Consider the following 24,683-nt stretch of genomic DNA (forward strand, 5'->3'; position numbering starts at 1 on the left):
GGCGTTTATGGGTGTGTATCCCCACATCGCTCAGGAGAGGCCGGGCCTTTATGAAAAGGTAGCAACCAGGTGACAGACCGTAAGGGACAGGCATCGAAGAGACTAGGCGCAGGAAATAAAAGCAAATTATGTGAGGCAAAACGCCAAATGAGAGTAAATCTGGGCTTGGCTCTAAGTATACCTTTAAAACCTCTCTGTTTATGTTTTTAAATTTGAAGAACAAACTTTATGCGCACTAAAATGGCAGGATGTGAGTGTAAATCAACGTCTTTAAGACCAATATTGGAACCCAGTTTGATGACAATATACAGATATCTGTTCATAGAGACTAATCCGTTTCATTTGATGTAATGTATGACATGCCCCTCTGCTTCCTGGCCTTCTATATGATGTGTATCAAATCCAGTTGCCCCAGGATCCAGACTTGTCCACAGTTTTGAGGGGGCCACACATGAGCACACTAAGACATCATCATTTCCTCTTAACAGCAAAGAGGCAATTTAAGAAACTGAAGCCAATTAGAAAGCAATTCACTCAGAAAAAGGTATTTTAGGAAGAAAGTGTTCCAGTGTACATAAATCTGTGAGGCATGATTGTAACTTAATGTACACTGTATTGGTTCTGACAGTCAGAAGTGGTAATAACTGCTGTGTACCACAGTGTGGTGCTCAGTGACCATACAGTGGGAAAGACTTCTGTCTCCACACACACTTCTGACTCCATGATCTTCATTTAATACATGTATGAGGAGTCGAGACTGACTCTGTCGTGACCCATCATCTCAAACCAAATGAACACTTGATGAATTTCCCCTTTTGTTATAACAAGCGCTCGTCTTGGCCGAGCCTCAAATTCCATTTGACAGGACGGCTCCCACAACTCAAAGTAATGAAGGCAGCCCATCTTCCCCTGTTAGATGAGGTGCATAAATACAGACACAGCTCATTAATAATTCTGTCACACAGGTAGGCTATGGAAAAAAAAGATGACACACTTTACAGCTCAAGCACTCCAAGTCCCAGAAGCTTCAAAGTCCCACTTAGGTATGTTCACACAGTGTAACCTGAAAACTAAGATGCTGAAGACCTTGGTACTTATTTTACATTATGTAGGACTGTTGCAGAAACCTGCTTATCCATCTTTCATGTGTTTAATTCTTGATCGTCTTAAATGAGGAGTCTGTATGAAACTGCCTCATATTTGCCAACAAATGTTCCTCCTTTTGCATAATGATTACCTTGGCAACTTGTTTTCCACTTCTTACTTCTCCACCAAGGCTACAGGCTAATAAGGATGTGTGAACAAGCCACGAGGAATTGTCAAGGTCAGGCACGCATTTCAAGCCAGCTGCTATCTATTGAAGACATCCCCTCCCTGTGTGTATAAAGCTTGCGTTTGTCAATTATTCCTTGGTGACATGGAACAGACAGCTGTGCGTTGTGCTTCCTCTCCCTCAACAGCTGCAGCAGACGTTTGGTCATTCTGACAGCTCAGTACAGTGTGCACCTTTTATCTTCTTTGGCTCCAGCAACTTGACTCTTAAGGCTCATTTATGCTCACTGTTAGATACGTATGTGAACACTGACATTCTCTGCATTCTTGTTGTCCGTATTTGTGCGCATTTTCTGAAAGCTTACAGATACACAGCAGCACATCTTCCTATAGGTGACACAGATGGCCACCTGGGGCCACATGTATATTTTTTAAATGAAAAAAAAAATCAAGGGCACCCACTAGCTCACCTGGTAGAGCAGGCACCCCATGTACAAAGGCTGTGTCTTAGCCGTGGTGGCTGCAGGTTTGATCACAATCCATGGCCCTTTGCTGCATGTCACTCACCCTCTAATAAAATCAAACATAGGTGAAAAATGATCCAAAAATCTAATGCTAATGGTCGGTTTGTAGTAAGGGTACCAACTCTAGTTGAATCACAGGGATCGTCACAATCAGAACATGCAGGGCATTGATGGAGTAGAGTATATGTGGAGAGCATTACAGAGAAAATGAAGAGGCAGAAGCCATCAGGGGTGCAGTACAAAGAAAAGAAAAAGTAGAGGATGAAATTGGCAAATTTGCAAGCCAGTCTTACTCCCAACTGTCTGGTACCAACGCATGGTAAGTGGCCCTAGGACAGACACACTGAGGCACCCCTTGGCGGCGCTATGAGATGCACAGGGTGACATTTTTTGATGCTCCAAGCAACGTCAATCAAACTTTGGACTTTGAACCAGGAGACTGCTGTTCGTGTCCCGTGTGAAAACAAAAGTTAATTGAATTATTTTAAAACAACATAGTGTGCTAGTATGTGAAGCATACTAGTGATCCTAGTGATGCTTGTCATGGGATGTATGTTATGTGTGTCATGTGACGTTACATTACGTTTGTAACAGCATAATTATTTAAAGCCAAACCATTATGATTTTTTTTAAAACCTAGACACATAAGTTTGTTGCCTAAACCTGAGGAAGTAACCCTAAAAACAAAGTTTTTTTTTAATCAATTTTATTTTGACTGTGTGCATTTAAAGCCTGTGGAAACACAGCTTGAAATAGTAAAAATGCATATATTATATCAAAGTCAAGTGTCTCATTAATCATCCACAAAAGTCTGAGTGAAAATAACCATTAATAACTATTAGAAAACTTGGTTTAAAAACAGCTCATTTTGCTGACCACTTGCCAGGACAGAGGGGGCGTGGCAGATAACACTCTGATGACAGCTCCCTCGTTTTGATTGACATCTCCCTGGCTCAGCAATGGCTGCCACAAATTTAATCCAGCCGTACATGTTTGAGCCCTCTAATGATTTAGAGGACGAAGCAGAAGCTGAAAATGATTCCTTTCAGGTGGTCACTGAATGGTAAGTTTCAAAATGTTTTGTGATTCATATTAATGTTACTTCGTAGAATAGTTAGCATAACTTTTACATGCAATGTTACGGCCAGGCTCCACCGGCTGCAAACATACACCGTAGCGTTGCGGCGTATTCATTTGGGCTCCACTGACTGCGTACGGAAGCGACACGTAGAGAAGCCAGTGGGGTTGTTTACCGTTTGCTGAGCCGAGAGGCTGCATGTAGGCTGCATGAAATGTTAAAGCATTTTCCACCTAAGTTATTACATATATTTGAGTTATCTACAAGTTTACTGTACTGTTTGTCATCTACTCGCTTTCAAATGTCCGCCACGGACACAGTGTCATGGATAAACAATAGAAGAGCGGCGTAAAATAGAGAGTTGTCGTGCCGCTCCCGTTGCCGGTGGAGCCGCTGTAATTGATTAACAGGGGGGCGAGCTGCTACGGGACTCGCGCTGCAGACATGCCCGGTTGAGCCCGGCCGTTCGCTGAGATGAATGACAACGGGAGGCTAGCGCTTTGCCTTTCTTCATTGAGATAGTCTTAATAGATTAAATATGTCTTTACTCTGACACACACACCGACCGTCAAAGTGGGAGAGACCGGTGCCGGCCGGCCGTCTCTCTGGCGTTGTGTAGAAGTATTTGCCCGCCTCAAATAATGTTCCCCTCCGGCTAAAATTGTGTTGTTTCCCGCAGCATCACCTCCGCGACTGGGGATATGTTTATGCGTAGCAAAGCTAACTGCTTGGGGTTGGGGTTAGGGGTGAGGAAGGGTGCACATGACGTCCCCTCCCCGTGAGCCGACACCGGCAAGCCCGGCCGCTCACAAGCCGCCTCTTCCTGCAGCTCCACGAGCTGCAAAGGCTCGGATTGTCCGGGCTCTGGAGCCAGTCAACCTGATTCGAGTGCTGCTGGGAGCCCGCCGGAGGCAGAGCCTCTGCTGGGTCGCAGCCAAGCGGTTCAGCCAGTTTACGATCTGTATTTTCTAAACATCAGACTAGAAAGACGAGTTGGCTCAGACTCAAAGAGATCTAGCTGGAGCAGAAAGGTTTTGTTGCGCTGCCACTGGGGGGGCGGGATGAGACAACTGACTGATGATTTATGATTGGTTTGGAATTTATTGCGTAATAAATCTCAGAGATAACCACGGCCAAATCAAACCCAATTTCAAGAATGTACAAAAACTTAAAAGACAGATATTTCGAATTTGGATGGAAACTGATTTCTAATTGTTTTACATGTTTAATATTATGTACGTAAGACCCTAAATTACATAGTTAGAAGGCTATTGTGGATTTGGGTTTCCAGAGGCTTTAAGAGAAGAAATTGTACATTTCCTGTGAAAGGGGAAGTTTATTTTGAAAGACACAATGCATGTAAGAAGCACACCTTCACATTCTGTCCTTGAGCATTCAAAACTGACACTGGAGGGGTACTTGGGGTGTCATATTTTGGCATGTCGGGTCACAGACCAAACGTCGGTATTTGACGAGTTTTAAGTGAGAATGTGTAGACTTAAGCCCCTTTTACACTGCCAGATTTTCCGCAAATGTTGGGCTGTTTTGCCGGCAAGCTGCAAGCATTTAGACACACAGAGCCGGATTGGCGAGTTGATCCGAGGTGCCCAATTTTCTGCCTCGTAGGGTAGTCAAATTGGCGGAACCCTTTTAGTTTAAAAAGACTGAGGAGGCCTTCTGCCACAGGAGGGGCTGTTGATGATGCCGCACATGCGACCCACTGGCGGTGGATAAACAGGAAACAGCTGATAGCAGGAATGAGCAGCTAGTAGCAAACCTGACAGACACAGTAAAGATGAGCAACTGGGGAGACAAAGAATTGCGCGCCCTCCTTGCCCTCGCAAACGAAGAGGCCATTAACCGTCAAATGACGGGGACGGTGAAGAACGGGCCGACTTATGAGAGAATCACCAAAGGACAGCCGCAGGTTCCCTCCTATGTCACTGTTTACGTCACACGCTGAGCTCCATGTTTTGTTACTTGCTCACGCCCCCCATTGCCCCGAAAAAGATGCATTCTGTATAAAAAAAAGTAGGTAGACGGCATTTTGCCGCACTCCCCAATTTTGTTTTTATACTTCTTTCTTTTTTTAATGCTGAAAAAAGACTGATTGGGCTTTCCTGCAAATTTGCACAATTCTTGTTTAAAAAGGGCTACACATTCTTTTAATGTTTTTATTACCATTGTTTGTTAGCTAAGTTGTTTAGTTGCGTTGATTTCTCACAAGCAGTACCATTGGAACTCATAGCGTAGTTCTAGCGAGACATGATTGTAGGACATGACAATGACATTTTAAAAATGGCACAACAGAACAAATCAGTAACAATTCTGGCCTCACAGAGCACCGTTGTCTGTAACACTGCCTTGATTAAAATGTACATTATTGGCACCCAGTGGGTAGCGCAGGTGTCCCATATATGAAGGCAGTGTACTTGCCGCAGCAGCCGTGGGCTTAATTCCAGCTTGCAGCCCTTTGCTGCATGTCATCCCCTCTCTTTTTCTACCTCTTTCACACTAAGACTGTCCTATCTAACAAAGACAAAAAAAAAAGAATCTAAAAAAAAAGGTACATTATTACGACGTTTGTGTCAGAAACTTTTGACTCTGCCCTCTAGTGGCTGTATCTATGCCAACACTAAAGATGCATGGTAGTCTGTGGGTAGTGACAGTTACAACGTTTGAATTTGACATATCTGTTTTCATATGTAGAGGAAGTATAAACGGGCCCTTATCCAGAGTGAATTTCACCAAGCGAGCAGACAGTTCAGTGTTTTAATCAAATCTTCACAGAATATGCAAAATATTCAGGACACTTTTTTATAGTGAGGTCAGTTCAGGTAGGAGTCATTATGCCTTACTGATTCCCCTAATTAAATCTATACCAGTCACAAAGGAGGAGGCAGATAAAAAGGGAAGAAGCTGAGTTTGAGAAAAGAGTTTCAAGCTTTGAGATAAGAGAGATTGTGCTTTAAAAAAGGATGCAAAAATATCAGAACAGTGTACCAGATGTTCTGTTTAACCACTGTATATTCAACTAGACATATGTTTGCACATGGATCTTCTGTCAGGAATGAATCTGGTCCCTCCCAGTGGTGCAGTAATTCTCCTAGCTGCTCCCCCACTCCCTAAAATAGCACAGGCTTGAGGTCTGAGAAGGCCAAGTGGCCAGTTTTGTCATGCACCAGTGGTCTAAACAGTGCTCCGAGTACCTTGGGATGGTTATGGCCTGACTGTAAACTGTGTCTCTGTGGTGTCAGAGGGGTTACTGCTGGCTGCAGCTAATGCAAAGTGTTGACTGCAATAAACTTGAGGTAGTTAACAGCCATAATGCTCAGCGTGACCTTTACCGGCCAGTGGAGCCCAAGGCTGGGTCCCGTCCTCCAGCTGTGAGTCAGTATTGCGGGCTAACAACTGGACGCAATGATTCACAAGCCCTCAGATTTGTGGCGTAATTGGCGAGGAGGCCTTGTGAGTAAGAGGATGAGGGAATGAGGAAGGGTGGGAGCAAAGTAGCGTGAGAGAGCGAGGAGACGGAGGGAGAATAAATGTGGGAGTCAAATAAGGAAATGTGAGAGGGAAAGTAAACACTTGAGAAAGCAAGAAATTGCTCGGGGCGAGGTTATGGGCTGTTTTTAATGTTATTTTGTTTATACTGTCCATCTTCATTCAGAGGGGAGAACTCCCCGGTGAGTGTGTCACAGTGATTCCTAATTCGCGCACTAAGCAGGGGGAGTCAGAGGGGTTACGCTGTGGAGCTGTGTGAGCAGGGGTCCGCAGAAACCCTCCGGGGTCGCAGTAATTATCACTGCATGTGTAATCACAAGTCACAAACCATTACTCACACAATACGTCACCTTTTATTGCCTGGATTTCTCTTTTGTCATTCCGCCCGAAGTGCATATCGACGATTACAGCACGAATTAAGAGACAGACATGACTGACTGGATCAATTATTATGGAGTGCTAAAGGGCAGATTTTCCATTCTGGGGGTCTGTGTCAGGTCTGTTATAAAGGTCTGTCTGTTTAGCTGAAGCTCTGCGTAAAGGTCGCACTGCAGTGGTCTCTGTCATAGCAAGACTGCACACCTGGCACAAACACACAGCTCTCTTACTGAAGTATTATCTCGCAGCATGCACAAGTAGAGCATCTGCGAGAACACTAATCCTACACAAAAGGCTCATTACTAACACCAAAGCTTCTTTGTGCTCATTTCAAATGTGTTGTCTAATCATAAACATGCACATCTAGTGTACAGTTTTAGATGATAAGGAAGTCCAGATCTTGAATTTCAAACCCATCCTGTCTGCATCAGCATGCCCTAACTGTGAACCTCAGCTCCAGTAGTAAACAGGCATCTGTGATTATGCATGGGGAACAATTACCCAGCTCCGTTCTTCTTCGCTGGTCCCCTCACTGTCTTTGCCTCTCTCTCTCTCTCTCTCTCTCTCTCCTTCTCTGTAGATGGATATAATATTAATGAACACATCTCAGCCAGGATGCTTGTTAGGCTTCAAGCTAATCCTATTTCTCACCGTTCCCACTGTTTCACCTCAGACTGGGCTCCCATCAGTTTATTTACTAACCGCTGAAAGCTACAAGATGGGACAGGAGCTTCAGGGATTCTCCGTCAGACCAAGGGAAGAAATGTAGCCCGAGACTGTGAGGTGGCTGGTCGGTCAGACGGAAGATATGAAGACAGGGATGAAGACGGATGTGTCCTCTACTTACTGACTCATGTCGGCATCAGTGTTTCATTTGAGATTCTGTCATGACCAATGGCAGGGACAGTTACTTCTGGAAGAAATTAATCACTTTACTTCATTAAAAACATTTGTTGCCTCGCAGTGTTTCTCTAAAATGAATGCGTTGACTCATGTGTGTTTTGTATATTGGATATACTTTCTCACAGAGCCCACTGCTATAAGTGTAGAAATATTTTTACCTTTTTTTTCTGACCTTGTTAAAACCCGATATGTAAAAAAGTATTGAAGTAATAACCACTCTTTGCCACAAACTGGGCTTGCACCTCTGCTGAAGGTGATAAAATACAGAAATTACCATAAAGCACTGAAAACATTAGGGGTTTCTCTTACTGTTTTCAAAAATGGCTTCTTTGCAGTCAGAATTTCAATCTTTTTTTTTTTATGTGCTGCACAACTACCTCGCACAGCAGCTGGATTCTCGCAATATATCAAGAGCAAGCAAGAATCCATCTTGTCAGGCTTCAAGCAATGTGTTTGTTTCCAATCCCCCAGTGGTTTGAATCAGTCAGCGTCCTGTGAGGTGCCACTGGCAGCTACAGGTGTGTGTGACGACACAGAGAGGTGACAAAAAGTTGCAACTCCGAAAGCAGTTATTGTTGATGCTGCAATAGCATCAGTTATATCAGAACTGATGGGCAAAAATTAATAGGACGAATCTTTTTAAATGACCCTTTTTAGCGTCCGGTACCTTAGGGTTCAGCATGTCAAATGTCCGAGTGCTCATGAATCCCCAATTTTTCCAACTCGCTGTTATTGTAGGGCACCGCTCACGCCGCCTGCTACATTGAGCGAATGAGAAGGGATTGAAATAGTCTCTAGTTGAGACCTCTGCTGTCCGAGGCCAGTGGTGCATTTACGTACTCCTTGGATGGTCATTCTTTTGACTTTGGTGTGTTCATGAGCTTTAGGCCCTGATCACATGGAAGGTTTTTAGGTTGAAAAACGCAAGGCGCACTGCATTTCCATTTTGTCTTTTAAGTAAATGCCACTAGTATAAATATGCTTTTTGCCTTTTTATTGTTGCCAGGCAACCACCCTATCACCTCTTTACCCTAACCATACCGTGTAATCTATCAACTCTTTATTTATTTATTTATTTACTTATTTATTTTATTTATTTGACAGTAATTAGTAGCTAGTTCCTAAAATGGACAGGCAGAGGGTACTTGCTGTAGCTCTGGTTGAGGGTGAGAAGCTGTCAGCAAATAGTTTGTTGGGCACGGGAAAACGAAGATCTATGTGGGTACATGAGACCCTGAAAAAGCAGGTGGATCATGGGAAGTACCACCAGTTGATCCAGGAGCTTCGCCTCCATGATGGCTGTTTCCAGGCATATTTTAGGATGACTCAGGGGGGCAGTTTGACAACTTGCTGTCTATCATCGGGCCATATAGCTCTGGGTATACAGCAACTGCTACCACCAGGTTCTCTTGTGTGTTGTCATGACCACCACACAAGGCTCGCCTCTAAATCATCAGATTAGACAATGGGAAAAAGCGGAGATGGCGTGGGGCACTTTTCCGCTTGGAGCTGAAGTTTCTTTAACTCCAGGAGTTCACTATCTAATTTATTATACAAGTGAGTCTAAGAGTCATAAAGAGTGACTATTCTGATCATGGTTGATGATCAGATTTTATCTCCTTAGTGGTTTTCTCCTCAACTGGAGTTGACGCCTACACAACTCTGGTCCTAATCATATCTAACAGACAAAATCTTCTCAGAGCAGGCGCCCCATGTACCTTGTCTTTTCCCAAGCAGCCACAGGGTAATTCCAACCCACAGCCCTTTGCTGCAAAAGGCAAAAGAAAAAAAAATCTCAAAAAAATATCTCATAATCTAGTCAATGGAGGTCCCTGAAGTCAAATCTAATTAAATGGAGGTTGGTGACCTCATGTGTATCAGTTTGGAGGTTCCTGACATGAGAAAGGTTGACAATCACTGGTTTAAACAGCAAGTTGATAACAAAGAGCAAAGAGATCGAATGAGTCATGATCTGGAACTCATTTTTCAGATGATTCTGACACCACATGAATGCAACACAAGGCTGCAGAGGTAACCAGGACAGCTTCTACTTGCCCTTCAAAGAACATCATATCATAGGTCAGTTACTTTTCTCAGTTGCATTGAGCTTACATAGCCTCCCACATACAAGTATAATGCTGAATCAATGCATTTAACTGAATATTTTATTTCTGTTAATGTAAATTTATACATCATCTGTAGCTGATAAACCCGCATGTACGGAGAAACTGAGACCATATTTTGCAAAAAGTATCACAACTTAAAAGTTTGTTACACTGACACATTAAAAATCACTCAGCCCATCTCTATATTTCTCAATGGAAATGGTATTCCACTCTCCTCCCGACTGGCCCGTGATAGATGGTGACAGACAGATGGTTCATCCAATCACCTGCCAAGTATTTTCTGAAAGTTCCTGCCCTTTTCTAAACACTTTCCAATAACAGATTCTCAGATGCCTTTGTGTAACAAACCATCTGGTGCATCAGGTTACCCGACTGGGGCTGTGCTTTCAAAAACACCAACAGTCTTGTTTGTAACAAGGAGACTTTGATTGTGTTTCTTATTAGCAGCCTTTCATCTGCACCAGGTTACATAAGATTTTCTGTTTTTGTTGCTGATGTGCTGTGACAGAGCTTCTGAAGTAACACCGTTTTAATTGAAATAGACAAATTAAAACCAACATAGTAACATGAGTCACTGTGTAATCTGAATACAGCAATGCAAAGAAGAGGCATGAATTTAATTTAAAGCCTCCTCCATATGTCTCTGTCCCCTTTCATTCATTTCATTTCATTCATTGATTCATTTTCCTTAATGCTTATCCTGTTAGGGGTCACAGGGGAGCTGGAGCCTATCCCAGCTGACACTGGGTGAGAGGCAGGGTACACCCTGGACAGATTGCCAGACTATCACAGGGCTGACACATAGAGACAGACAACCATTCACACTCACATTCACACCTACGGACAATTTAGAGTCACCAATTAACCTGCATGTCTTTGGACTGTGGGAGGAAGCTGGAGTACCCGGAGAAAACCCACACTGACAGAGGGAGAACATGCAGACGCACAGAAGGGCTCCCCCACCTTGGGTTGAACCAAAAACCCTCTGTACCACCATGCCATCACTTTCCCGTTTAGCTGCGTGAATTTATAGACGACAGGGACTGAGTTATAAATATAAAATCAGTATCTTCAACTTTTGCGTCTTTCTTTCTTAATCATAGCTATAGCAAGCCATTTTAACATTGTAGATGTCTGTAATGGAAAATTACATTTCAACCAGTCACAATCCTTTTGCAGAATGCGGAAATATAATTGTAGATATCTGTAATTGTTATTCTTACAAGTAAGAAAGGAACTACTGATATCAGTAATTTAATTAAAGATATCTTTAAATCAGTTTGACTGGATGTAATGCAGTTTCTTCATGTGGAAATATATTTGTGACATGCTGAAATTGTTTTACAGATATCTTAAATTAACATGTTAACTTGTCAAAATGACTTCTTGACATGTTAAAATGTAATTTCCACTGGTGGAAACTGAATTGTCAGCCCTACTGATTAAATGTAAAAAAGGAATTGCCATAAGTCTTATGTATGCAGTGTTGCACACACATTACTGACGCAAAGTCACAAACAATAAAAGTGCAGTGTAAGCCCTTGCATTAACACCTGCCAATCAATTGGGAATCAATTTGAAATCCTTTTGTTGTTTGTTTGCATTTGTGGATCATGCGATCCGTTAGATATCCACTGGATATCCGGTGGCTATGGAGTAGATATTACATTTTTCATTTTGGTTTGTGCTGAGGAAGCAGGTTTCTTTGTTTTGCTCAAGGGCACTTTGACACATTGGCTTTAGTATGAGAATCCACAACCTGTCACACAACACACACAGCAGCCTGCACCATGACTGTGATTTTATATAATATACAATATCAACTGGCCTGTTGCTCTGTTGTGGAGGTGATGAAACTTTGACTGTTTAATTAACTAATGTTGCTCATATTAATAATGACACTAAACTGAAGCACCTGCAGACAAAACAAAAGCTTGTTTTCTGAATTCTACATGAGCATATGCAACTGCCCACACACACATATACCCCCCCGAAAACACACACACACATCCACACATGCACAGGTTTTCTGGAGCCCACTGAGCCCTGCGCTCCGACTCTGATTCACAGCTCAGTGTTTCTCTGCCTTCTGAACCCAGGTTTCTAATCAGAGAATTAGCTTCAGTTTCCCCTGCCAAAATCCACACAGTAATCCATCTCACTTTGTCCACACTGTGGCTCATGCCCCACTAAAGCATTTGTCAGTATGCTTGAAAGGGAGAGAGGGACAGAGGAAGCAAGAAAGAGACAGACGGAGAGACAATAAGAGATCCTGGCAGCCGGGGAAATGTGCTTTCCTGGTTTCCTGGGTGGCTTTATTAAAGCCTATTAAGTGCACAATGACAATCTTAAAATTTCTTCAGTATTGTTTCCACAAAAGAAACACGTTCTTATATTCTGAATACATTACAGCTCAGATAAATCCCTGGCTTGGCTATACGGTTGATGTTATTGTATGACTGCGAGCCCGCGCGCTGCTCTGTACCTGCTGTTATGGATGCTTTTGTCGAGTGCTGGGTCAGGCCAACTGTGCATTCAACGTCCGGCCTGGTCTCTCAGAGCGTGATTAATGAGGGAGGAGACGGACAACCAGGGTGCATTCTAATCACCCACAAGGACAAGGAGAGATATGGAAAGGAGGGAAGAGAGGGAATAAGAGAGCAAAGAGGAAGAAATTGATATCACAGCTCGTTTGAAGTGTCTTCGCTCTGGTTTCTTTTCCGACTGAAGCACAAACCTGAACATTTCCCATCTGCGAGCACACACAGACCCCACATACAAGCACACACACATGCTCAGACACACTGAATACTCTCACAGGCTCAGAAGCAAACACAGAGACATGAAAGACACAGAGGGGGCCTTATGGGGTTAGCTTTGGCAAGGCTCAGTCCAATGGATCAGGAAGAATTGGCCCATCTAGTTGCATACTGCAACACCCAAAAGGCCTCTCACTCATGACTGTCCATGCCTCCGAACCTGGCTCTCAAAATAAAGTTACTGAGCTGTGCAGTTATTGTAGACATAGTTGGAATTATCTATGCAAATTTCAAAGTGAAAGCGAGCTTGTGAATACTAATGGTGAATGATAGAGAGAATTACAGCAGCCAGGTGGAGAAAATGCAGGAGGATTGGTTTGGATAGACATTAAAGAAAAAATCCCCCTCGGGTATTCACTTATAATGTTAAGCCTCTGATATTCAGAGCATTTAAAGGAGTTGTGTGTATTTTGCGAGGAAGTGTTGCAATTTATTTAACAGCCTCATCTTTGTCTGTTTGAGTTACATATTTCCTTCTTTTGCCAGAATGCCTTTGACTCCAAACACAAGACAGTGAGTGCAGCCAAATGCTTTTGCACTTTTAATTCTTGGGGGGCTGACACCAAATTGTGAATCACAACAGTAGTTTGACATTTGGGGAATTGTGGTTAATCACTTTCTTGCCTAGAGTTAGAAGTGAGGATCGATACCACCCACCATAAAACCACAACTTGCTATTACGCTTTGTGTTTTGCAACATATGAAACACACAAGATATAATGTGCTCATTAGTGATTTTTAGAGGTTCTGGTTGGGATCATTTGTTCCTGTCAGATAGAGCCATGATAACTGTTTTCCTGTTTTTTCAGTAGCAATGGGTGTACTGTTGGTTCCTTGGAGTTGTTACATTTAAATGTATTCAACCTTTTGAACTAGGGCTGGCACAATATCAGATTTACGCTATACAATTATCGTTGCAGAAAGGTTTCAGTTAGATTATCAGTCAAATGCATATTTAACACCTAGGGAGGTGCCGAAAGGCTGTAACCATAACTGTACAAAAGTATACAAAAAGAAAAATTACACTTAATGGATAGTGAAAAGGAAACCAGATGGAATCTGAAGATGGAAACTGGTTATCGTCAATACAGGTATATCACAACACCCATATTTTGAATCTCTCAAGTGTTGATATTAATATTACATGCATGATTGACAGCTAGTGCTGCCCGTCCCACATAACTTCTCTTCAATGCATTACCAGTCATCATATGTAAGTTTACATATATAGAGATAAAATACTCATTTCAATGCATTGATCAGTGTCCCACTTGCATGCAAATAGGCTATGTAAGCTCAATATGATATCACAGAAATGTCACTTGACCCACAATCTGTCACTCTGACGTGCAAGTAGCAGACCTCCAGGTTACATCCCCAGCCTTGTGCTGCATTTATGTGATGTCAGAATAATCTGCATGCAACATTGGCCTTGGCTGGCTTCTCATTCACTGATTGTAGCAGTCAGCGTAGGCGGTACCCTACGATAGCATCGAGTGGGAAAAGTCAGGGATTCATGAGCACTTAAATGTTGGACAGGTATGGTTGTAGATGACCTGACATGACTTTGACCAAATCTGGGTAGGTGAGGAGAAGCAATTGTTCCCACAACTGGTTATCCGAATAACAGGAAACAGCAGCTTTAGTGACAGGAAATGTGTATAGGAAAGCTTGTGTCAACTGATGCTGCTTGTTTGTCAGACACTACTAAAAACTGTCATTATGTACCAATTCTTTGACTCTCTCGCGAGTAAACTCTCAAATGTCCATTCCTGTGTTCTGACTTTATTCTACATCACAGGCTGACCTGGTACATACCAAACACTAAAAGAGTCATTTAAAAGGATTCGTTCGTTCATTTTCACCAGTCACTAGTTTTCTTTTTTGTGCTAAGATAACAAGGCACTGGATGTAGCTACACACCTGATGGACAGATAAAGCAGCAATATCGAGCTTCTCATCTAACTCTCGACAACAATAAGCATATAAATAGACTTTCCAAAATGTTTAACTATTGTTTTAAGACACATATAAGGTGTGACAAAAATCACTGGATGTCACACTGTGAGAGAGATGGGTTTAACAGAGTCTTGGTTGCAATCTGCATCCAACTGTATGATATCAATGTTGAGACATGTCAGGTGATGCGAGGATTGCTTGGTGAACCGTAGCAATAGAATGTAAATGGAAAAATTTTAAATATGAAAAAGAGAGAGATGGAGGAGACTGTAAAGTTGACTGTGGTCAGCAAAAGTAGGGCAACATGAAATACTGAATTTGGGTCTTTTTTTTTATTTGGCGTCAGCATTCCCCCTCGATCGCTGGTATATTCTGTGTAATATCTTGTCATATTCTGATGGGTTGGTTTGATTGATTAACTTAATTATCTTTAAGGGAAATTGGTTTCCAGTGTGGGGAGAAAATCGAACATACACAATTAAACAATCAAAGACATAGTCCACACATGGCGGACGACCGGCATAAATGGTGTCGTGCCCAAAATCACACAGTGCAGAAGGCCTTCTAGATGAGGTGAAACTGTAGGAGAGCTCCAGATATAAAAAAATAACTGTATTTGGACAGGTATCAACAAACATAAAAAATATATGAAGAAAACAAATGTATCCACAAATACAACATATGCCTCCAGTAGGTGTTTATTTACACTGCCAAGATTTTACACACTTGAAGCAGAACTCTCTGCACACTCTCTCTGCCTATCCCTACTCTGTTTTCTCCTTCTTCCCGGTATACTTCAGTTTCCGCATCCTGTGCTTCTTGCTATGCATCATGTTGGCCCAAAATGACGATTGATTGCAGTGCCACTGCCTTTGTAATCCGCTTAGGATGGATTTTGCATCTAAATCACTTTATTATTTATGTGCCTAACTCTTGCCAATGCCATTTGGAGCCAGTATGATTGGTGATCCATCACACATTATCCTTCACTGTGGTCATTAATATTGTAATGGGATGGACCTTCACCATGAAACTTCCAGGTGGAAGGGAATGCAGATCTCTTCTGGGAGGCTCGGGCTACTCCAAGCAAGAGTCGACAGAGAGGGAAGATTATCAGGTGTGCTTGCTACCACACCAACTCTCCAGAGATGTTGTTAGTTCACCCTCTCTCTGCTATTAACCTCTCTCTCGTCTCTCCCCTGCTCACAGCTGCTTGTATCTTCATACATGGCCTCTCTTAGAAAAATGTTATTCTTTCATTGTCCTTTTCCATCAGGGCTTCAATCACCACCTGCCAATCACACGCTTCTGCTGCCTACAGGCAGACACACATAAGCACACGGTGCCACACCAGGACATAGTTGAAACAACCACCTCTGAAGATGAGAAAAACAAGAAAAAAGAGATCTTCATCTTACCACATAAAGGGCAAGAGCGATATGCATCGTAAAGTATTTGATGTGAACACATCAAAGGAGTCTTACAATCATAACTCTTCACAGAATCTCAGAAAACTTTCACCTGGGTCTGATTTCAGCTCGCTGCGACACACAGCATTGGATGTTCAGATAGCATATATATGCTGCCAGTGTGTTGTTTACATGTGGATTTGGAGACTCAGCAGTAACATGGTCAGGTTTAGTGCATGTTAGGACAGCTGAAGGCAAAAAAAATCTGTCACTGTTTGCCTCCATGGCAGCCCACTGAGTCCACTGAAGAGCGAGGCCATAGAGATACAGCAGACAGATCTCAGCAGGTGAAGAAGGAAAACTGCTCAGATGCATTTAAGGTTTACACATGCCAGCAATCATCATGTCACTGTGTCACGAGGAATTCCCCCAGTCAGCTTTTAGCCAGAGGGAAGGGAACACATGACGACAACAACAACAACAACAACAAAGAGTGAGAGGTAGAAATACAGAGTAGCTGACCTAAGATGACTGTGAGACTAATGTGACTGTAAGGGATTTATTGGGAGCTCCACCCACTAAAGTAGAGGTCTAATCAGCCAGAATAACTGAAAACACCTATGCAGGCTTGATAATGATGAGACATCTCCAGGGACATATTGGAGTGTTGAAGTGTTCAATCTGCTGACAATACATTGCTGAGAGTGCTCCATAATTGTTTGATTGATGTCTGCAAGTCTGGTATCATCTTGGTAAAGTGCATTTACTTTCTGTACACTAATTCCCAAGACTATGCATATTTTATATATATCACTGCATTAACTGGAACACAGCCTGGGGTTGAATGTTTCAGCACCATGGCCCTGTAGAGAAACAAGACCATAACAAAATTAAAAGACAGTTAGTATGCATGGTAGATTCCCTTGATTTTTGCTGGGAATTTAAGTTTTGATTGACACTCATATCCACAGTGTTGGGGGAGCGACTATGAAAGCATAGCTTGCAAGCTACCCTCCTTCTTTACACTGGAAGAAGTTGAACTACAGCACAGAAACGAAAATACACCTGTTCATCTGCTTGTTAATGCAAATAGCTAATAGCCAATCACATGGCAACAACTCAGAGCATTTGGGCATGTAGACATGGTGCCAGATGGGTTGGAACTACTTGGATTTTCTCACAACACATTCTCACAACCATCTCTAGGGTTTACAGAGGATGGTCCGAAAAGAGAAAATATCCAGTGAGCAGCAGTTCTCTGGGTGAAAATGCCTTGTTGATGCCAGAGGTCAGAGGAGAATGGCCAGACTGGTTCAAGATGATAGAAAGGCAACAGTAACTCAAATAACCACTGGTTACAATCAAGGTCTGCAGAAGACCATCTCTGAAGCAACAACACGTCCAACCTTGAAGCAGATGGGCTACAGCAGCAGAAGACCACACCAGGTGCCACTCCTGTCAGCTAACAACAGGAAACTGAGGCTACAGTTCACACAGGCTCACCAAAACTGGACAATAGAAGATTGGAAAAACGTTGCCTGGTCTGATGAGTCTGGATTTCTGCTGCCACATTCAGATGGTAGGGTCAGAATTTGGTGTAAACAACATGAAAGCATTGATCCATCCTGCCTTGTATCAACGGTTCAGGCTGGTAGTGGTGGTGTAATGGTGTGGGGGATATTTTCTTGGCACACTTTGGGCCCCTTAGAGCATTGTCTAAACACCACAGTCTACATGAGTATTGTTGCTGACCATGTCCATCCCTTTATGACCACAGTGTACCCCACTATGCATGCAAAAGTGCAAGAAATGTTGGCTTTGGTTTTGCATACAATGTCCATCAGTCAGACACCCTCCAGAAACTACAGTCCAGGTGGAGGTATTGCACCAAGCAGCATTACGCATTTAGCCAGGTAACCTCTAAAACAGCATGCAACAACTTCTCTGAACATTTGTTAATAAACAGCAATAAAATACCTGTGACTTGTAATTGTGGTCAAAGGGGTTCAATTACAGTAGAGAGGCGATGGTAAAATAAAAATAAAAAATCATCCTTTGCTTTTATGACCCAAAATTTCAGGAGTTAACTACACAATGGGAGAGACTGGGAGAAATGTAATTTAACTACTTGAGTTCCTACTCCCCAACACTGCATGTCTCACAATTCAACACTCATAGAAAAGGGAACTCACAGTTCGAAAATCTTTAAAACTAACCATGAATAGGGATCAGACACACCATACTACACTAGGCATGTCTGCATTGCTATATAATGTCAAGTAAAGTTGTTTTATATGAACTGCTAAAATGGTATGCTATGTGTATTTGAATATTTCTACAGTATTAAGTGGGAAACAGCCTGAGTTTAAATGTTTAAGCACAATGGAGAGAGACATAAAAGCAACCAAATTAAGTATACTCAGAGGTGTCATATGCTTAGTAAATCTGCTTTTCAATTTTATTTTTTTTTGCTTGATTTTTGATCCAACAACACCATAAAACATTCACCTAGGAAATAAAAGACTTGTCAAATCATTATCAAAACGTTTTGAAGTGTTAAAACTTTGGATTAACATCTTGCTTTTTGTTTTCATTTTACATTTTACATCTAAAATCCTCTTATTAAAGACATAATATGCAGGGATGGTCCCTAAATGTTTGTTAAGAATATCGCCAGCGAAAGTGAAAGTGATTCAGTCTTGCTTTGGTAAATGGACTGCATTTGTATAGCACATTTCTGGTCACTCAAAGCACCTTTTACACTACACATTCGCTCATTCACACACACATTCTCACATTGGTGACCGAGGCTACCATACAAGGTGCCACCTGCTACCCAGTTTACCACTTGTACACAATCACACACCAATGAAACAGCCATTGGGAGCAATTTGGGATTCAGCATCTTGCCCAAGGATATTTTGACATGCATACTGGAGGACTAGAGGACCACCTGCTTCACCTCTGAGCCATAGCCGCCCAACGAGCTTTGTCTGCTTGGTGTTTGGTCTCACTGTGTTTGCATGTTTTTGGTGCGATTTTTGTAGCTTCTTCTTGGATGTGTGCTACTTATGGTGTGGCACCTGGTAGCTCCCTTTTGATTAAGTCCTGACTGCAGCACGCTGTGCCTAGGAACGTCCCGAGCATTGCAAAATAAGAAGAAAATAAGAACATTGAGCCAGAGGGCAGAGTCTCTGCAGATAAATACACCGCCACAGACTTCTAGTTGGTTATAAGTGCTGATTGAGAGGGATTACTTTTGAGTCTATACATTGTTTTTTAGGAAAATACTGCACAGTAAACGTTTAATATTTGCATGTTTAATATCATTTCCAGTAAAGTCTGTTATTTTCAACTTAAACTATAAAAGTATTCAAATCCACATAGTAAATGGGACACCGTCTGTGTTTTCAGCACCATTGTGAAAGAGACAACAGAGGAAACATTCCTCACATCTGCTCTGCAAGGCTCCATATTCAACATCTGTGTTCATGCAGAGTGCTTTTAGAGAAATGCCTTCATGCTTGTAACTCTGAATTGCATAGAGACACTGCACTTACGCCATTCAGAATAGCATTGCATGCACTGCTATTTAGTAATGATTGCTGTGCTCACAATCCTAGATGTGATCTCGTGAACTCCTATTCATATTTGATAGGGTAATGGAGCATCCACTTTTTCCTTCAGCGACGGGGGGAGGAAGGTGCTGCCAGCTGTGCTATTATGGAATTTTGCATTCATTCATCAGCCGGTTTTCATCCATACACACACGCACACACAAACACGGAATGACAGTCTTATCTTCTGTGGTGGCGGCGGGCTATGACCTTTGACATTTGTGTATCACTGAGTGCACAGATTAGTCATCACCAGTGCATCTGAGCAGCTGAGGTGGATCTGTGCAGTCGCAGGATGATGTGATTAATCCACTGACCTCTTTTTTCCAGTGACCACGACAGGAAGCCATGCTTTTCAAACCTCTGCCTCCACGACAACATGTCCTGCTTCTTTTCACGTGGGCTGTGAATGATCTGAGAAGCCAGTGGTGGCTGAAACACCAACATATCTGAATGCAGCTCCTCCTGTAACAGCAATATTAGCTCACCTACCGCTGTAATCTCTGAAATTGAGGTGCAATCAACTTGCAGGTAATAACGCTTTAATGAAACGTTTTCCAACAGGAAGACGGATCCTTTGCCGAGGTCATTCCTCAACTCCATATCATTATGCGGCTGATTCATTTCTCCGCCATGTTAATATAAAAAGCAGCAGCTTGGGAGGATGAGACTGAGGGTGTCCTTAATTGTCAATTAAGAATGTATCTACCAGTCATACTCCCGCCACATGACATGCAGATTGAGTGATAACAATGAGGGCAGGGTTGCTTTATCGAGGGGTCGGCTTTTGAAATTGAACTCTTAAGTAATGGAAATACTTTCGATTATGTCGGCTTTGTCAACCAAAAACAAGCAATCACACATGAAGATCATCAAATGATTTGCTGATAAGTTACAAATAAATCACTAACACTATTATTATGGATATGGTTGAGTGCTCAGTGATGGTTTTGGCTGGCGACGGCCCTGGTTGTGACTAGGTTTTAATAACATTCTGCTTTTTCGCTAATTGGATCATCCATAATGCCAAATATAAAACTAATGAAAGACTTAAAGAGCAAAAACACATTAGCCACCATTAATCAGGAGCATATCATTTCGTGCTGTTGATTTTTGTCTGTACCATCATGGAACAATAGATTTAGATTCACAAAATGTTTTAAGCATTGTTGCTATATTTTCAGCAATCTCAGATAAGAAATTCAGTTTAAAGGGCAAACATTTTATATGTTAAGTGTGGGAAAGAAACACCTATCCAAACAGATGGGCCGACATAAAAAGCTATCATCGTAACAACAGGAAAGCAAATGAAGAAACCACTTAGGTCTCTCAGCAGCCAGATGGATTTTGGAAGAGGCCGGGATAGTCGAGTCAGATTATTGGCTTGATGTTCAGGTTGATAAATGCAGTCTAAAAAGAAAAGCCAGCCCGATAACCTGCTCTACTGATGCAGAGGAGACACAACAACCTTTAAATGGGCTCAGTGTTTTCTTTCTTTAAATATTCAATTCTTATTCTGCATATTAGTTACAGCTAATGTTCATTAACACAGGAGTTAACAGTCTGGGGAATATTGTTTTCACAGGATAATGCCCTTGAACTGAGATTGTTTACCTCAGTTGTTTTCATTATCTTATATAAAACTCTCTTTCACGAGCAACCCTAACCCCGAAAACCCACCCTGAGGATACTTTATAATGGAGTGGCAGAGTGTACGGGCAGTCAGAAAGATCATCTTCAAGCCGGAGAACAAGAATATCCATTTGAATGTCCATAAATGACAGTTTCAACCCAAACCAAGGCTGAATCAACACTCAAGTGTCCCTGAGATCGGACAGACACCATTAATTAAGTGGCATGTTATGGTAAAGCAAAGCCTGCAAGGTAGTAGAGTGCAGCTTGGGCCGCATATTTCCATCCGAACCTTACCCGAGTCTAAAGCCCCATTTCAATCGAGCAATGCGGTACGGTTCAGTTCGGTACGCTTTTTTTTTTTTTTTTTCCATTTCCATTGTGAAAAGTTGTGGATGGTACCGATGTAACTGTTCCATACTGTCCCCATTTTTGGTCACCCCTCTGTTGGGGTACCTAGCACACAGATCTGGTGCTAAAAGGTGGAGCTGTGAACACTGCAGTCTGTTGATTGGTCAATAGCAGACGGTCACTCTGCTCAGGGCTGAGCTGTGGCTGGTTTTGAGGCCCATGTAACCACTGTTCATACCGTGGAGAGTTTGTCATACATTAGTGAACTATATCTATAAGAAGACATGATGTTTTGTTGACCTAGGTACCATGTCTGAAAGGTTACTTTTACTTGCAAATGTACTATACCGAAAGTGTTTGGTGGAAACGGAGCTTAGGAAAGTAGTAACTGAGCCCGACCCCAACCAGACAGGCTTCCTGTTTTTCTGTCCAAACCTGACCCAAGCCTGATGCAGTTAATGTAAGGAAAACACAGCCCCAGAGCTAATGCTGAAACATGCTGAAACACTGCCGCGTCCATTTCCTTGTGTCACTTTGACAACAAACTGATTTAACAGGTACATAAAGCACAAAGGACCATGTCAGCTGGGCCAAACCTGACCTGAATCTGAACATCATGTGGAAATATCTGTCTGAATCCAGCCCGACAGGTCAGGTACTGTCGAGCTTGGGTCATGTATCCACGCTTAACAAGCTAGTTCTGTCAACAAAAGTCTGCTGCATCTCTACCTCAACTTTATTCTCCACCAGAAGGGGGGAAGTTGTTGCCATCACTCCACAGGAGCTTTGTGTTTCATGATGGGAAGTAACCAGATACAAGCCTAGAAGCCAAATATCAACTGTGTACATATTCTATATTCAGTGATAATCCTCTCCAGTTCCTAACTAACTTCAACCATGCACTGTTCTCTTTGATCATATACCAACCCCCAGTGATATTAGTACTGTTTACTGGTTGAAAAAACAAAACTGTAGGACTCCATCACACCTCCAGCTCCACCCCAGGGTCTCCTCAGGGGAACATTTTTATCATCACTCCCCAATCTCTGCTGGGTGAGCCTGGTGTTTCACTTTGGGGGGTGATGTCAGAGCCTAAATATCAACTACGTAGGTATCCTACATTAACATAACAATCCATTCCAGTTCTGCACTTAACTTCCATTATGCACTGCTCCCTTTGATCATCTCATGCTGATACTTTTTAACAGGGTAACATACTGACAGTCATTGATATGTGCCCTCTTTACACTCTGGACCCCAGGTTCCCTAGTTGAAACACCAAACACGTTGCAGAGACTTAAATCAAAAGGTCTCTTGCCTGCATGCAGTATTATCCAGTCATGATTATTTTAAAATCTTGTTTTAAAGCGGTAGTGTTTAGAATGAGCTCTGTTGTATCTCTGCAATCCATCCCCAGGCTCCACAAAGATATTTTAACAAGATAAGGCCTGAGACAATGCCCCTCACAGACAAAACTAATTGTGATTGAGCAAAACAAAAGCGAATAAAAAACATTTCACAGCCATCGTCCACAAAAGCAACCCATCACAAAATGCATGCACAGTAGAAAATCGATGCTTACACAGCCTATTGTAGCTGCATCCCATGCCATTTAGCATATTCTGTTCTAAGTATTGTGGGTTTCAAGAACTTTGACATACTTTTTGCAAGTTGCTGCCTGGTAAATGTTAAAATCAAACTGTCCTTACGTTCACTAGTGGATCAGTTAACGGATTCAGCAGGGATTTTCTCCAAAACAGCGTGACAACAAACACAGACAATTCAGCATTTAGGAGCCTTGGGAGGCTCTAAACTAAAAGTCTGAGAGATGCCCGAGGCATTTTGTGTTCCCAAGAGAGACAATCCATTCCTCTAGCAAGGAACAGGCTTCAACATAACATTCTGTATTTCAAGGGGAAAGTTTTTGTGAAGTGACATATAGACTGTATCTCACTGGCCCTTCATGAGTACCTCATGGTATATGCAATGCAAGCAAGTACAGAAATCTCTCACTAAAAAGAGAAAGCGAAGAAGACTCACCAAGAGGCTGTCCAGCGATGATACGGGCATTCTCTCCCGCCACAGCTGCCCGGGCGTTCCTCTCATTCAAATACTGCACAAAGGCGTAACCTTTGTGCACGGAGCAACCCACTATCTTGCCGTACTTGGCGAAGATGACCTCTATGTCTGTCTTCTTGACAATGGCTGTGTTGAGGTTGCCGATAAAGACTCTGGAGTTTAGGGAGCGCGGGTCATTCTTGTTGGTCACGTTGCTGGTTTGGATTTTACCAGTCATTCTCCTCCAGTTGCCCTCCTGGGACACAGACAGGGGGGGAGGGGAGGACATAGCTTTGGAGGTTAGGGGCAGGCTAACTCCAGATGTTCTGCTAAAAGCTATGGAACTGTGAAGTCTAGAATACGGAATCCACTAATAAGACATTATGAAATATATAATCCTACAGTAAAATATAGTTACTGTCAAATTATTTCATTAAAAAATAAGTGTAATTTTATCTCTTATTTTCATATTACATACCTCTAGCCTCCCAGCAGGCCCACCAACCGCCCACTGGTGTACTAGCTGACAGCTGCTGGCTAGAGAATCCACACAGAAAGACTGTCTGCTTTTGCTCTTCAGATTTGTTTGCCTTTGATAAATGTCATTGAAATCCAAACACTGCAGAAAAAACTTTGCATTAACTAGTAAACTGTTGCCATTAACACTGGCTCTCCACTTTGACCTCACTTTAAGCTAGTTAGCTCGGAAGGTAGGTAGCATGTAGGTAGCACACAGTCATTCTCTGTGGTGTCTCTAGGTTAGCCAACAGGAGCTAGCTAGTTGGATAGCCAGCAGTTGTTAGGCCTGTTAAGAGGCTGGGGGCATGTGATTGGCTGAGGGGATGGCAACATCACTGTCATTAAAAGTGACATTGGTTGTGTTTGAAATCACATGCTAAGACTTTACACTTGGTTTTAAAATGTGTCTTGGGTGATCGGATCACAAGTGGACAGCGCTAAAAACCATTAAGACGCAACGTAATCCTAACACTCCAACTCCTTGTGTTAACACTAATGCATCCTGATGCGTCCTGGACAAAGATGTGACAGGAT

At 42.4% G+C, this 24,683-nt stretch overlaps 1 protein-coding gene across 5 annotated transcripts in view; it reads right to left on the reverse strand.

Annotated features, from left to right (window-relative positions):
• The window catches only part of ralylb (RALY RNA binding protein like b), a 150,582-nt gene that overhangs the window by 66,339 nt on the left and 59,560 nt on the right, over window positions 1-24,683 (reverse strand). For all 5 annotated transcript variants that reach the window (XM_033639353.2, XM_078162963.1, XM_033639354.2 and 2 more), the window contains exon 2: window positions 23,613-23,886. In XM_033639353.2, coding sequence (XP_033495244.1) covers window positions 23,613-23,868 — 256 coding nt within the window. In that variant the 5' untranslated portion in view covers window positions 23,869-23,886. The remainder of the gene's footprint in view (window positions 1-23,612; window positions 23,887-24,683) is intronic.

Source organism: Epinephelus lanceolatus, chromosome 20 (assembly GCF_041903045.1).
Source record: "Epinephelus lanceolatus isolate andai-2023 chromosome 20, ASM4190304v1, whole genome shotgun sequence".
Taxonomy (NCBI): Eukaryota; Metazoa; Chordata; class Actinopteri; order Perciformes; family Serranidae; genus Epinephelus; species Epinephelus lanceolatus.